We start from the raw sequence: 16,711 nt of genomic DNA on the forward strand, positions 1-16,711 counted from the left end.
TTTTCTTTTCATTCAATTAGTAGCCTACTTCCTGGAAGATGATGAAAGACTTAGAAGACTTTTAAGTCAACAAGAGTGCACCCTCCGGGAAATGGGATATACACTCTTTTTTTGATTTTTAATAATTACATGAAAGTGTATGTTAATAATAGAGCAAGAGACACATGTCCTTCCTTTTAGTCAAAAAATTAAAGTGTGATTGAACTACTCAATCAGCTTTTCGGACACAAAGAAATTTCAAGGAAATTTGGCATATTCCTTCTCCTTGAAGAAATTACTCAAATTTTGAACAAAACTTCTTGGAAGCTTCAATGAAGGACTTTTGTACATAAAAAGAGGAACAAGGAATCATATTTTCTGTTCATGTAAGATAAAAATTATTAAAATCTATAACATAGTCATTTTAATTTACAATTAATATACTTATGAATATTAATTTTGAAAAGCATTCTTAGTTCCTTCTCACTCAATTGGAAGAAAATGAAAGACTTTTGAATGTTAAAAGATTTTGTGAAGAAAATTCTTTGTGGATTTAGGACTTTTTTTTTAATTAAAAGAGATCGAAATTGATTATCTTGTAATTTATGCAATCTTCTATCATTTTTTTTAATAATTTTTTTCCTCTAAAAGAATAAGTATTTGATGACATTATACATAAGCTACTACAGCAAGCTTAACTCTCCAGCTTTGTTAAGAATAAACCCAAATTTTATTATTTGCCTTGTAACATTTCTTAACTCTCATCATGCACAAGTTAAGAACAAAATAATTATATATTAAACTACTCAGAAGGTTCATCAAAGTAGGCAAGCAGCAAGCACATTAAGCTTTTGGTGCCAATTAATATTTATCAAAAGTCAAAAATTTAAGTGCCATTTGACTATTTAATCATCTTTTTACAAAGGAACCTACCTTGGAGGAAATGGAATAAAAAGAGAAAATAAAAAAAATTATATAAAATTATTTGGTTATATAATTGATTCTTTTGAACGTGTTTCTAAGCCTGTTTCTTTAATCAAATTTTATTTTTTTTACCTAGTTTACTTGGTGTATACATGTTAAATTTTCATGCCTCAATATTTATTAAATTGTTAATGAGGTTCAATTTAATGGAGAAAGAAATTTTATTTTCATATGTTAAATAATTTACAAATTAAACGATTGGAGATGATATTTTCTTTTCATTTAATTAGTAGCCAACTTTCTGAAAGATGATGAAAGATTTTGCCAATTTATCTAAGTCAACAAGAGTGCACCTTCCGGGAACTGGTCCTTCTTTTCAGTCAAAAAATTAAATACATAAAAGCGTATGTTAATAACAGAGTAGGAGACACGGGTCCTTCTTTTCAGTCAAAAATTTAAAGTGTGAATCAGCTTTTCGTACACAAAGAAATTTCAAGGAAATTTGGCATATTCCTTTCTCCTTGAAGAAATTACTCGAAATTTGCACAAAACTTCGTGGAAGGTTCATTGAATTACGCAAGCATATCACTGTCTTGGTTATATAATTTTAAAATTCTGTGCATTACTTACATACGCAGAGTTCAAAACTATCTCTTCTCTAAGTAGTCTTTCATCAAGTGTGAAGTGTAATAATGGCTTCATCATCATCTTCTTCTTCTTCTTCTTCTTCCAGAGTTTCTAAAAAATATCATGTTTTTCTTAGCTTTAGAGGTGAGGATACACGTGACAACTTTACAAGCCATCTCTATGCAGCTCTGTGTTCAAAGAATATCAACACTTTCATAGACGATGATAAGCTTGATAAAGGAGATGAAATTTCAGAAGCACTTTTGAATGCGATCGAAGAATCAATGATCGCAGTTATTGTCTTCTCGAAAGGTTATGCCACATCTAGATGGTGTCTTGAAGAACTTGCAAAGATCATTGAATGCAAGAAAACGAGAGATCTGATGGTAGTGCCAGTTTTCTATCACGTGGATCCATCAGATGTAAGGAATCAAACTGGAACGTTTGGAGAAGCATTTGTGAACCATGAAGAAAAGCAGAGCTCAGAGAAGGTGATGAGATGGAGGAATGCTTTGAATGAAGCAGCTAATCTGTCCGGATTTGATTCAAGTAACATTAGGTAATTATACGTTAATTGAATTTCCCAACTACAATTACTTTTTTGTAAAATATTTAATTTTGTTCAATGGATGAAGACTTCTCTTCTTTATTTGGTGAAAAGAAATTTATTTATTATATATAAAACTGTCAAAAAAATATCACTAGTATTTAGATATTTAATATGGGTCATTAATGAAAAAATCTTGTAAAATATTTAAATGTGAAAAAATAAATTCTATAATATTTAAGAAAATTAAAGTACATGAATTTTAAGATATGGTAGATTATTTAATATTTATATATGTATATATCTGGGAAGGATACAATTAATGGGGGACTCAAAATGTTTAAAAAAAAATAATAAAATGAAATCGGTTTATATTTTATTTTAATAAATTTAATTACGGATAAATGTTGTGTTAAACTAGTATTGAGTATGTGGTAATTGAGTTGAACCGGACATTCTTATGAGCTAAACAAAAATACAAAACTATGAATTTTACTTTTTGTTATGGTTCTTTCAATGGGAGATTATTAGATTAACGTTAGGTAACTGTTATGGAATGTATCCATTATGTTGTTTTCTCTTAATTCAAACGCTTTGTTTGCATAGATATTGTAATTAAAAAGCATTGGCCATGTTTGGCTTATTATTTTTATCCTTATTCCCAATCATATTCTCTAAATAATGTTTGGCACATTATTCCAGAAATATTACTCTATTTTTTAATTACTTTTAGATCCCATAAGGTTATTAATTTCATCAAACACCATGAAAAAAAGTTTAAAAATTATCAAAAACACCCCTGTGACCCATACTTGCCAGATTCTGGCAACCACCGTTGGTAAAAGCCGGAAACCGTACAACGGCCTACCTAACGACCAAAAATTGTCGAAAGTTTACCGATCTGGCCGTGAACAACGGCCAAAGAAATGGTCGTCGTTGAGGTCAACGACGGCCAAATCTTGGCCATCGTTGATCGAAAACGACGGCCATATCTTTGGCCGTCGCTGACAGACAAAGATGACTGTCGTTTTGGCCTTTTTCAGCCATCGACGGCCAAGTCAGGCCTTAGATCTGGCCTTTTCCAGTCATATCCGTGGTGGATCTGGCCGGAAAAGGCCATAACAACGTGTTATAACATAGATCCGACCGGTCTATGTCGTAACGCGATTTTCCGGCCAGATTCCGGTGGTGGTGGCTGGAATCTGGCACTGTAGGTGGTGGGGGTATTTTTGTCATTTTACATGTTGAGGTATTATTAAATTAGCAAACTTAGGGGGTTATTTTATAAATTTTTAAATTTTACCTCGTAATACTCCCATATTCAATTATCCAATACTATCCCCAAAATTCTATCCAAAATAATAAACTAAACGCACCCATTGTTGTTTCTATTTTGATTTAATTAAACTTACTAAAGTGTTTTATATTTTGTTAGGTCTGAAGCTGTGTTGATAAGGGAAATTGTCAACAAAATATTGAAAGAACTGAATAAAATGTCCCCGAGTGAAAACAAGGACCTTGTTGGGATAGAATCAAAAATAGAGAAACTTGAATCGCTATTACGTCTTGAGTTAAAAGATGTTTGCAGGAGTGTTGGGATTTGGGGAATGGGTGGTATAGGCAAGACAACTCTTGCTCGTGCATTATTCACCAAAATCTCAAGTCAATTTGAGAGTGTCCTCTTTCAAGATGTCAAGGACAAGTCAGAAAAGATTGGATCAATTTGTTTGGGCGAAGAACTTCTTTCTGCAATATTAGAAGATCGATGGGCTGTTTTAGAGTCCACCTTCACCAAAAGCAGGTTTCACAATAAGAAAGTTCTTATTGTTTTTGATGATGTGATATGTTCAGAGCAAATACAAAAGTTAATTGGAGATATTAAATGTTTGGGTCCTGGAAGTCGAGTCATTATTACTGGAAGAGATAAACAAGTGCTTAAAACTTGTGGAGTAAGTCATGGTAACATATATAAAGTTGAGGAATTACCATCTGATGAATCTCTTTTACTTTTTAGTCGTCATGCATTTAAACTGGATCATCCCCCTATAGATTACTTGAAGCTATCAAAAGGAGTAATAAAATTTGCTCAAGGTGTTCCATTAGCTCTTAAAGTTTTGGGTTCTTCGCTATTTGAGAGGGAAAAATTTTGCTGGGAAAGTACATTGACTAACCTAGAAAAAAATCCAAATCCAAATCCAGAGATCCAAGATGTGCTGAAAATAAGTTACAATGGACTTGATGATCAAGAGAAAAATATATTTCTAGATATTGCATGCATTTTTAAAAGAGGTGATAGATGTATTGCAACGGAAATCCTTGATGATCGCGATTGTGATCCCAAAATAGGAGTATGCAATCTCATTGACAAGTCTCTTATAAGTACTATGTATTATAGAAATCACATAGAAGTGCATGATTTGTTACAACAAATGGGAGAGAAAATTGTCCAGCAAGAATCTAAAGAACCAGGTAAACGCACTAGATTATGGCGTCTTGATGATATCTATGATGTGTTAACAAAAAACACGGTGAGTTATTGAGTGATTAATTTTTCTATATTATTATAAATTGGATAACATCATCCATTTATTATTATTAATTTTTAATTGTCATGCATCATGTACGTTCACATTCTATATTTTTGCTAATTTATTAGTTCTGCCACAAAGGGTTAAATTAGATTTGGGGCATGTCTACATTTGAATTTTACAAAAAAGAAATCCGAGAAAAAAAAATTAGAATTTTATTTTAAAACTATGTGTTATAATAGTAGATTTTGACATTTATTTAAGATACTAATTTACTGTCTCGTCTGATTGTTAGGGAAGTAAAGCAATTGAATGCATCTCCTTGGATGTTTCTAAAATAAAAGAGATAAACTTGAAGTGCAATGCTTTCTTGAAGATGAAAAACCTCAGATTCTTGGACTTTTATTACTCAGAGATAAATGGAAGTGGTTTCAGGAGGTGGCGTTTTTTTTGCGTGTGTTGCTTAGAGGATGGAGAGACTTGTGAATATTGCACAGTGGATAAAGAGAATGTGAATAAGGTGCATGCATTGCAAGGCCTAGAATTCGGTCCATGTAACATAAGGTTCTTTCGCTGGTTTGGATATCCTTTGGATTCATTGCCATCAAATTTTGAGGTGGAAAATCTTTTTGCACTTATCATGCCGTGGAGCAAAATTAAACAACTCTGGAATGGTCTCCAGGTATAAATATTTATCTTCATATTCTGTTTGTGTAGAAAATCATAAGGCTCATCATATAATTTATGTCAATTCCTCATCTCCTTAATTTATTATTTGCAGCATTTAGAAAAGTTGAAGCATATCAACCTCATCAACTCCAAGCACCTAATTAGAATTCCAGATCTCTCATTAGCCCCAAATCTTGAGATTTTGATTCTACAAGGTTGTACAAGTTTGATTGAGGTTCATTCATCAATTCAATATCTAAATAAGCTGGTTATCCTGAATCTTAAAGGTTGCAAAAGCCTTAACAGTCTTCCCGCCAACATGCAATCAAAATTTCTTACAGTTCTCATTCTCTCTGGTTGCTCAAATCTCAAGAAGGCTCCAAAGATCAAATGTAACATGGAGTACGTATATTTTGATGGAACATCTATAACAGAGTTGCCCTTGATTGAAAATCCAGCAAGACTAAGATGGTTGTATCTTGATGACTGTCCAAGACTTGAAAGTCTCCCAAGCAACATTTGTGAGTTAAAGACTCTGACGGGACTTTATGAATTGTCCTTGAGCGGATATAGGATTGTGAAGTCAGAATGGCCTCTTTTAATAGATTTGAGCTTTCTACCTGTCTTAAATTTATCTCATTGTCAAATCATGAGTTTACCTTACACTAGTGGTAATTTTGTTTCTCTAATGAAGTTAAATCTAAGCAGAAACAACTTTGAATGGATACCATCAAGCTTCAAACAACTTAACTTGCAGAAGCTAGACATAAGCTATTGTGAGAGGCTTAAATGCTTACCAGTAAGCGCTATGATTGTTGAAGCATACAATTGTATATCATTGGAGTCATGTGATTTTGATTTATCCTCGGTGAAGGATGCCAACTTTGGTAACTGTTTAAAACTGGATGAGAATGTCCGGGTATGACTTCCATTCTCTAGCTTTCCTTAAATGATCGATGTTTTTTATTTTATATTTTAACATATGCTGGTAAATATTCTTTTTGTGCAGAAACAATGTGGGATGTTCCATCTGGGACCGCTCAATCGTTTTCTCTTTCCTGGAAATGAAATTCCAGAGTGGTTCAGCTTCCAAAATGTGGGATCTTCTATAACTCTCGAGGTGCCACCACCACATCCTCCGCATGTCTACCCTGGTTTGAAAGTGTGCCTTGTTGTAACATCTCAAGACCATAACAAAGCTCCCCAATATTTGGATTTTCGTTATAAGGTGATTACCATGGATGAACATGGTAAGACACTCCGTAAAAATGGTAGGACGCTGGGGATGGGGATGGGGATGACAAGATTTAAAGACAACAGTCTTATGTCAGATCATGTAATGGTATCGAATATTTTACAATGTTTCTGGTGCGAAAAAACCTGTTATCTTACTTTTGATTTCAGTGGAAAATCTTACAATGTGGTGAAGTGTGGGCTTCGTATAGATTATCACCGCCGCCGTTCTAAAGAACAAGTGAAACAACATAAGGGAGATTTCAGCTCAAACATGGAAGAGGGACCACAACCCAAAAGACTGAAATTTTAGTTACTTTTCATTCAGGTAAAGCTTTTGTTGTTTCTGAATTCATCAATCTTTAATTCCATTCGTAGAATCATTAATTTATTATTATTAATTTTTTTACAATCTCTATAATCAGGAGAATTTAACAACTTTAAATATATATGTTTAATTTCTGTAAATTTAAAAAATAAAAACTTTAAAATTGTTGTGAAAGGTTAGGAGTTTTGTTTCTATTTTTTTGGTATTGTATTGTTTCTTTTTTCTTTTTAAGTTTTGAGTTATATAATTGGTTTTAATTTAGAAGTTTCTAAAATTTTGATTTTTTTTTTCAATTCAGAAAATTTTCACTTTTTAATTAATTTAAGAAATTTCTATTTCGTTTTGAAATGTCCATTTTGTCCTCTCCTGTTTCTCCATTGACTTATCCAAATTCCAAAGGGATCAAAATGCAAAGTTTCGGACATTAGGGCGCTTGATTTGATTCATAATTTATGGTGGTTTAAATGTTATTTGTTATTTATTTTTTAGCGGCCATAGCTCAGCCATAGCATGTGGTTGCAGAGCGGCCAATTTGAGCTAACAAACAAACTACGGAGACAATAACAACACAAAATTACCATACCAATTCATATCTCCTAAACAGCTTCCTCATTTTCATATGATAGAGAAGAGTTAAAGGCTGAAGCTTCAAACTCAGTAAAACAAAATAAACATGCCCTTTGGTATAATTTTGTGTACATTTGAATTTTACAAAAAAGAAATCCGAGAAAAAAAAATTAGAATTTAATTTTAAAACTATGTGTTATAATAGTAGATTTTGACATTTATTTAAGATACTAATTTACTGTCTCGTCTGATTGTTAGGGAAGTAAAGCACTTGAATGCATCTCCTTGGATGTTTCTAAAATAAAAGAGATAAACTTGAAGCGCAATGCTTTCTTGAAGATGGACAACCTCAGATTCTTGGACTTTTATTTCCCGGACAAGATAAAGCAAAGTGGTTTCAAGAGACTCTGGCATTTTGATTGCATGTATTGCTTAGTCACACATGGTCAGACTTGTGATTGTTGTGAATATTGCACAGTGGATGAAGAGAATGTGAATAAGGTGCATGCTTTGCAGGGCCTAGAATTCAGTCCATGTAACATAAGGTTCTTTCGCTGGTTTGGATATCCTTTGGATTCATTGCCATCAAATTTTGAGGTAGAAAATCTTTTTGCACTTATCATGCCGTGGAGCAAAATTAAACAACTCTGGAATGGTCTCCAGGTATAAATATTTATCTTCATATTCTGTTTGTGTAGAAAATCATAAGGCTCATCATATAATTTATGTCACTTCCTCATCTCCTTAATTTATTGTTTGCAGCATTTAGAAAAGTTGAAGCATATCAACCTCATCCACTCCAAGCACCTAATTAGAATTCCAGATCTCTCATTAGCCCCAAATCTTGAGAGTTTGACTCTACAAGGTTGTACAAGTTTGATTGAGGTTCATTCATCAATTCAATATCTAAATAAGCTGGTTATCTTAAATCTTAAAGGTTGCAAAAGCCTTAACAGTCTTCCCGCCAACATTCAATCAAAATTTCTTAGATATCTCATTCTCTCTAGTTGCTCAAATCTCAAGAAGGCTCCAAAGATCACACATAGCATGGAGAATGTATGTTTTGATGGAACATCTATAACAGAGTTGTCCTTGATTGAAAATCCACCAAGACCAAGATGTTCGTATCATGGTAACTGTTTCTGGTTTTATGCGGTGCTTAATCTCAGGGGTTGCTCAAAACTCCATAATTGGCCTCAGCTGTTAGAAAAATTGAGTAAACTTTATGCATTATGCTTGAGCGAATATATGGGTCAAGATGTGAGGGGTTTACGATGTCCTCTTGTAAAAAGTTTGATGTCTCTAAGTGAGTTCGATTCATACAATTGGGGAATCTTGGGGTTACCCTACACTCTTGATAAGTTTTACTCTCTAAACAGTTTAAATCTAAGCAGAAACAATATTGAATGGATACCACCAAGCCTCAAACAACTTAAATTGGGCTCTCTAGACGTAAGCTATTGTGAGAGGCTTAAATGCTTACCATTAAGCGCTCTGCTTATTGAAGCATACAATTGTATATCATTGGAGTCATGTGATTTTGATTTATCCTCGCGGGTGATCGCGGCCAACTTTGCTAACTGTTTAAAACTGGATCAGAATATGCTAAAAGCCAATTTGGGACAGGTATGACTTCCATTCTCTAGATTTCCTTAAATGATCAATGTTTTTTATTTTATACTTTTAACATATGCTGTTAAATATTCTTTTTGTACAGCAACAATGTGATATGTTCAAATGGCGATCGCTCCGTCAGTTCCTCTATCCTGGAAATGAAATTCAAGAGTTGTTCAGCTTCCAAAATGTGGGATCTTCTATAACTCTCGAGATGCCACCACTACCTCCTCCGAAACGCTTCCTTGGTTTGAAAGTGTGCCTTGTTGTAACATCTCAAGACCAAAACAAAGCTCCCCAATATTTGGATTTTTGTTATAAGGTGATTGGCATAGATGAAAATGGTAAGACACTCCATGAAAATTGTGTGACGCTGGGGTTTACAAGATTTGAAAACAACAGTCTTATGTAACGGTGTGGAGTATTCTGCCACGTTTCCTAGGCGAAAAAGACCGTTATCTTACTTTTGATTTCAGTGGAAAATATTACAATGTGGTGAAGTGTGGGCTTTATATAGAGGAAGAGGAAGATGAAGATGAAGATGATCACCCCCGCTGTTCTGAAGAACAAGTGAAACAACATAAAGGGGATTTCAGCTCAAACATGGAGGAGGAACCACAACCCAAAAGACTGAAATTTTAATTACTTTTCATTCAGGTAAAGCTTTTGTTGTTTCTAAATTCATCAATCTTTAATTCCATTCATAGAATCATTAATATATTAATTATCACCTGTAATTAATGATTGCCATAGACAAATATGGTAAAGAGGCGGAGGACTTCTCTGCACAATTAAACAGGGGAACCAGGAGAATTATCAGAATACATGATTATTATTAATTTTTTTACAATCTCTATAATCAGGAGAATTTAACAACTTTAAATATATATGTTTAATTTTTGTAAATTTAAAAAATAAAAACTTTAAAATTGTTGTGAAAGGTTAGGAGTTTTGTTTCTATTTTTTTGGTATTGTATTTTTTCTTTTTTCTTTTTAAGTTTTGAATTATATAATTGGTTTTAATTTAGAAGTTTCTAAAATTTTGATTTTTTTTTCAATTCAGAAAATTTTCACTTTTTAATTAATTTAAGAAATTTCTATTTCGTTTTGAAATGTCCATTTTGTCCTCTCCTCTTTCTCCATTGACTTATCCAAAGGGATCAAAATGCAAAGTTTCGGACATTAGGGCCATAGCATGTGGTTGCAGAGCGGCCAATTTGAGCTAACAGAAACTACGGAGGCAATAACAACACAAAATTACCATACCAATTCATATCTCCTAAACAGCTTCCTCATTTTCATATGATAGAGAAGAGTTAAAGGCTGAAGCTTCAAACTCAGTAAAACAAAATAAACATGCCCTTTGGTATAATTCACAGGTGTTACTTTTCATTCCCAACATTACTCAGAAGAAGATTAAACCCTGTTTGGTCTCGCCAAGCCCACGTCCCCGGTAATTCCTTTTCCCCAAAATTATGCATTATTTGCTCTCATTACTTCGCAAATTTGATGGGTTCTTCTTGTTTTATAAGATAATAAGGTGGAGCTCACAGAAAAGGTGAGAGGCATTGATAGTAATTTGAAACTTGAGAAGTAAAGCAGAAATTGGAGCTTGTTCGGATAATTGGCAACGATTCTTGTATTGCTGGACAGTATAATCGCTTGTTTTGTCCACAGGTGTGTGTTTCTTGTAGCTTCATTGTTATCTTTATATGTTGTTGTTCTTGTTTTTTGGTTTGAATATTGAATGGTTCTCTGGCTTTAGTGTAAAGGAGGTCAGTCGATGAAGAGAAGTTTGTCTCTTCATATAATCCAAGATGGGTAAGCAGAAAGCTGCCTTTAAAAATAATAATTTGATTTTTTTGTGTAGAATCTTTTGTGAGTGGTGGTCGACTGGGTTGGATTTCACTTGTTGTAGGGATTTTGCAATGTGGAGGTGTTTTCGAGCTAATTGTGGATGGGCAGGCCAGGTAATCCCTTCTTGTAGAAATACTTCTGCTTCTTGTTGAAGTACTTCTGCTTTTGACTATCAAAATGACAAGTTAAAAGCTCTTAACCTTACATTTCAAGTTTTCCTTCTTATAAGTTCATAATTCATATGCTAAACCATTTCATAAATCCAAATGCAATTCCTGCTTGTAAGATTGTAATGAGCGTTTGTCTGACCTAAATTTGGTGTATGCTATTTCTTGGTCAATTGATAACTTCGGTTGTAGGCCTTTGCAGACAGCAACAACAATAGAAAAGTTATAACATCAGAACAAATGACAGAAAAGAGCTTAGGATTAGAACCACTGGGTGACAAGGCATGTATGCTGACTTCTCTTCTTATATTTCTTTTGATTTTTATGAGTTTCTTTCTTTCTTTGTTGAATTATACTATATTTGAGGAATTGCCAAATTATGTCTTGCGAGAGTCTAAATCCTATTAATTGAGAGTCCTTATTCGTTGAGCTTGATAATGATTCAGAATTTATATTCTGTCTTTGTTTCAGCTATTGCATATTTTGCCAAGCGGATGATATCTGAGGGAACTCTCCAGAGAAATTCTGTTATGCAGTTATCTGCTGATCAGGTTCCTTTTCAACTGCAGCGACTTAGTTCTTATCATTAATCTTTTGATATAATTCTTATCATTTATATTATAAAAAGTAATTTTGAGGTTGAACAATTTTTAGAATGATACCATGGATGACTGAAAATAGATTATAGTCAGGAAAAAGTTTATTGGAATTCTTGTTGAAGTAAAATGCATTGAAACAACCCTAATCTAATATCAGGTACTATGAATCCCTTTTGCAAGATTGGTTCTCAGTCTAATTAGTTCAGCCATAAAATTTGACAAGCACAAGATTAATGTATCTTGCTATCATTTATTTGATTGAGTAAGCTTTTCCCCTGTTAAAAGGGCTAATTCTCATTTGTAGCTAGTTGGCCATGTGATTGTGGCAGAAGCCAAGGTGTAGGAAATGATTGCAACTAGTGGGCAAGATAGATTCTTGTTGAAGTAGCTTTTTAAACTCCTTTGAAAGTATCATTCGGATATGAAAATGGATTCACATTTGGGATCAATTGTTCCAATCTAGAATTGTTAGGGTATGTCACGATATGATTTACTATGGATTTGATCAACTAAGTTTGTAAGAGTTATTTAACCTTACTCCTTACTGCATTCAGTCTCCTTTCTATTCCCATTTGCATGTGGATGTTAGCAGTTGTTGACGTATTGCACTAGTTTTTCTTTGTCCCCTGGTTTTGATTAATCTGTTGAGTTTTTGGCTATATTTACTTATCAGTGTAATATAGTACATCTAGCAATTCATATGTTGAAATGTAAAATAGGAAATAGAATTATTCTCTTTGTAATATAGGAAATAGAATTATTCTCATTGTAATATAGGAAATAGAATTATAATAGGAATAGGAAATAGAATTATAATAGGAATAGGAAATAGAATTATAATAGGAATGTAACAATTTACTTCCTAGATTACTTCCTAGATTAGTTTTTTTTGTTTTTGCTATAAATTCATTGTATATCTCATTATGAAATACAAGAAAATATTTCTCCACAATATTTATAGATTCAGGTCTTGTTAGCTTATTTGACTTGTTGATTGTGGATTATCTGAACATTTTTATTCTCAACTATGCACATGGCGAGCGCTGTGAACCTCAGATAAGATATCTACATGTATGATGATTCTTTCCCTCATCTTGAGTTTGCTTTCTAACCACTAATAAAAATTTTGTAAACAGGCTGTCATAGCTTTTTCCTTTTAGACAAAATGGGGTGCTCGTTGGTTGCAAGTGCTGAACCTGCCGGGAGGAGAAAAAATTTTGGCAGGTATTTGTGCTAATCCTGTCCTTGGATTGTTGAATGGGTAAATATAGTTTGATATACCAATGGAATGGCAGAGATATAAGTGGGAAATATTTGATATAGCACAGCCACATAAAATGCTATAATTAATTAGTTTTGGCTTTTAGAAAAGAAATTCCAGAGAGGTAATTAAGATCACATGGTAACTGACTCCCAAGTCCTAGATTGATGGATTCTCTCACTGCACTGTGAATTATCCACAAACAATATCCTAAGATCACTCCTAGTTCCAGTAAGAATAGTAATATGGAAAAAATGGGTCGGCACAGCCCATTTTACATGTCGAGTTCTTGCCTATGGTTTCAGTTTAAGTTCTTTAGTCCTATGCTTAAGGAGACAATTTCTTTCATTTGTTGTGTGGGGATAGTGAATTTTTTCATAGTACATAAAAGTGCAGTTTCAGTACCTGTCATTCCTGTTTTGTCAATCTATAATCAAGTGTAGCTGCATTGTAGTCTGATTTTCTTGTTGGATTGTTGCTTTCATTTTAGGAGAGGAGCACAGAGAAATGGTTATTTGGACTTGATGATATAAAGGAAGTTGCCGAAATCATCATTGTAAATACCACCAAATCATTCTTCTGCTTCTTTTACTCAATAATTTAATCTCTTTCTCTACTGATTTTTATGATTTGATGCTGAGCATAGGTTGAAGGTGAAATGGATAAGCTTGCGATGGAGGAAGGTGGCTTCCTAAATTGTGTAAGTGTTCCTTGTGGAGCACCACAAAAGCTTCTGCCTGAGAATTACCACCACAGGAAAAAGTTTGGTTCGAGACTTGGAAATTTTGGAGCCTGTGATGATGATTTATACAAATGTATTAATTTCCCAAGTTTTTGGGTCGAGATGCTCTAAAGGAAGTAATTTAAAATGCGGAGTTGTGTCAGCTACAAGTTCCAGACCGGGCAATGCAGTGTACATAAAGCTCATATGAAACACATTAATTACGGGGTTGCTTTTCTTTCATTTTTTTTTTTAATTTAAACTTTTTTTTTTTTGACCCTTAAAAACTTTTTCAGTCCCTATAAGTTTAAAATTAGCAAATACACCCCTATGATTTTTTTGGGTTTTGACTTTTCTGACCAAATTTCAGCTTATTTGGACTGCCAAAATTCATTTCGACACCACCACCTGAACCATCGCCCTCCAGTAACCCCGAAATTTGGTAGCACCTTGTTTGCCGGCTATGACTCACGAACACCACTACGATTGGGTTGATTTTTCCCAAAAAAATTCAGATAATTTCGACATCAAAAATTCAATCCAACACTACCACCTGAACCACCAACCTCCAATCTACAAAATCGATCTAACCTCGACACTTGGTAGCCCCCTGTTCACCAACCATGACTCGCGTATTGGGTTGATTTTTCCGGCAAAATTTTGAAGACCAAAATTAAATCCGACACCACCCTTTGAACCACTGGCCTCCTCTCTACAAAAGCTTTCTAACCTTAGCACTTGGTAGCCCCTTGTTCGTCGAATGTAAAATTAGGGATTTGTGTGAACAGTAAAATTGGAAATTCAGACCGGAGAGGACACTGATCAATAGTCAGTCCGGTCTGCTTTTCAGAACATTACTATAAACCTTGCAAAAATCCAGGGCCCTGTTAGTTTAGTCTTTTAATTTTACACTTTTGTCCATAAGTTTAGAGTATATTTACTTCCTGTAAAATGAAACTTTTTAATAAAATATCTATAATGCCCTTGTTATTTTATTCACATATTAATAGAAATTAATAAAATATAAAAAAAATAAAAAAAAGTGTACGATACACTTCCAAGAAATGTTAATTTTTCACAAAAGTAATGATTGTTATCTAAATATAATCAATAATGTTATGTTTACTCACGAACTTACTAACCATTTTACTAACATTTGTAAATATAACGCATAGTACGGATACTATTACTCATAGTATGGATACCATATGTAATTTTAACAAAGGTGAGTAAAATGGTTAGTAAATTCGTGTGTAAACATAACATTATTGAAATATAATATGAACCACTTTTAGTATATTATAAAACTTGCTTAATTTCACATTTATGAAAATATCATCTAAGTATTACTCATCACAATTATAAATACAAAAGATATTAAAACTAAAACTCTAGTGAACAATATAAAAAATTTAAAAATCCAAACATTTTATTTTTTTATATTTGATTCATTCCTAACAATATGTGAATAAAACAAGAAGGGTGTTATAAACTTTTTTATTGAAAAATCTAACCTGACCGGACTAAACTGTTTGTATCTCACAGTAGTGTAATATACTTCAAACCTTAAGGATAAAAGTACAGATAACCCCTTTTATTTATTCATTTTCTTAGTGTTTATATTTCCTCCTATACCATCCCTTAGAAATAAAGTCATTCACTTTGTTTAGAAAATATTAATTTTTCCTAAAAATTATGAAAACAGAAAACCTCTTAAAAATATCATACGGTACAAAATTATTTAAAAAAAATTCTTATAATTCAAAAATGCCTTTGAAATATCAAATATTCTTTTATAAAATTATGAAGAAAAAAAACCTCTAAAAAGAGTATTTTAATATTTTTTGAACAAAAGAGATGAATTTAAATGTAAGCTGTCTTAGAAAATAAAATAAACCCTGTCATATGAGAATTGATGAAAGATACGTTGGTTTAACATATCTTAATGATATAAGAGTGCATTTGGTTTATGGAATGTTGTATTATGGGAATGTTATATTAATGGAAAGATAGATTACCTTGAGAGTGTGTTTGGTTGGGGGTAATAAGAGATTACTGAGGTGATGTCATCTTATATTATTTAATTATCACGTTTGGTTGTCAAGTAATATAAGATTATGATAATCTTTCAAAACCAATAGTAGTTACTATTGGTAATATAGGAGGTAATCTGATTACCTTCATTTTCTTAAGTATTTTAAGATTACTTGGTAATCTTATTTTTGTTACAATTTTATCCCTTATTAATAAAAATTTAAGACAATAATGCCCTTGTTTTAAAAACAATTTACAAAAATACTAATTGACAATTTTATCCTTATATACAAAGTTTTTAGGACATAAATACCCTTGAAATTTAAAAAAATTACCCAATCCGGCCACCACCACCAGTCGCCAGCGATAGAATGGCACACAACCGATCGGATTTGGCCGGCCGTGTGCCGCTAAGATTGTTTCTGGCAAATCCATGGCCGAAAATAGCCATATTTGGCCTTTCACGACCAGATTTATGGTCGTTTCATGGCCAAAGATGTGGCCGTGAAAGGCTAGATATTTGACCATGAAACGGCCGTCATTTCACGGCTAGATCTCCACTATCAGCATCGGAAGTGGCTTGGGGTGGGTGGAGGTGTTTTTGTTAAGTCTTAAACTTTTTTGTTGCTGGAGTGTTTTAGCTAAATTTGAAATGTAGGGGGTTAAAAAAATTATTCAAAAAATAATAATATATTAATATATAAAAATGAGGACACTTTAGTAATTTATATAACATATCCATCAATTTATTTCAACCAACCAAACACATTTCCCTAAACATCCTAATAATCTTCTTGGTAATCTATCTTTCCATTAATATAACATTCTCTAAACCAAACACACCTTGAAAATTACTAGGAATGTTTAGGAAAATGTGTTTGGTTAGATTTAGACCTGGCAAAATGGGTCTATACCTGCGGGCACCTATTTTGAAAACGGGTATGGATAGGCATTTTAGGACCCGTTTTCATGTGACCTGTACCTGACCCTATCCATTTTTAAAACGGTTGGGCCAGGTATACCTAGACTTGGGCAAGGACCGGTCTTAACCAGGTC

General features: G+C 33.1%; 2 protein-coding genes across 2 annotated transcripts; both read left to right on the forward strand.

Moving 5' to 3' along the window:
* Positions 1 to 1,460: 1,460 nt before the first annotated feature.
* LOC116138626 (disease resistance-like protein DSC1) lies at positions 1,461 to 7,761 on the forward strand. The gene is made up of 6 exons (XM_031424330.1): positions 1,461 to 2,089; positions 3,513 to 4,605; positions 4,901 to 5,287; positions 5,387 to 6,193; positions 6,284 to 6,835; positions 7,661 to 7,761. Exons 1-5 carry the CDS (start codon positions 1,596 to 1,598, stop codon positions 6,818 to 6,820), a joined length of 3,318 nt encoding a protein of 1,105 aa, XP_031280190.1. The 5' UTR covers positions 1,461 to 1,595; the 3' UTR covers positions 6,821 to 6,835; positions 7,661 to 7,761.
* Positions 7,742 to 14,547, forward strand: LOC116138628 (disease resistance-like protein DSC1). Its single transcript, XM_031424331.1, has 11 exons — positions 7,742 to 8,065; positions 8,165 to 9,028; positions 9,120 to 9,673; positions 10,396 to 10,469; positions 10,549 to 10,693; positions 10,887 to 10,986; positions 11,233 to 11,326; positions 11,512 to 11,591; positions 12,776 to 12,863; positions 13,391 to 13,456; positions 13,547 to 14,547. The coding sequence occupies exons 1-3, from the start codon at positions 7,742 to 7,744 to the stop codon at positions 9,426 to 9,428; spliced, it is 1,497 nt and encodes a 498-aa protein (XP_031280191.1). The 3' UTR covers positions 9,429 to 9,673; positions 10,396 to 10,469; positions 10,549 to 10,693; positions 10,887 to 10,986; positions 11,233 to 11,326; positions 11,512 to 11,591; positions 12,776 to 12,863; positions 13,391 to 13,456; positions 13,547 to 14,547.
* Positions 14,548 to 16,711: the final 2,164 nt, after the last annotated feature.

The sequence above is a fragment of the Pistacia vera genome, unplaced genomic scaffold, assembly GCF_008641045.1.
Source record: "Pistacia vera cultivar Batoury unplaced genomic scaffold, PisVer_v2 Contig342, whole genome shotgun sequence".
NCBI classification, from domain to species: Eukaryota; Viridiplantae; Streptophyta; class Magnoliopsida; order Sapindales; family Anacardiaceae; genus Pistacia; species Pistacia vera.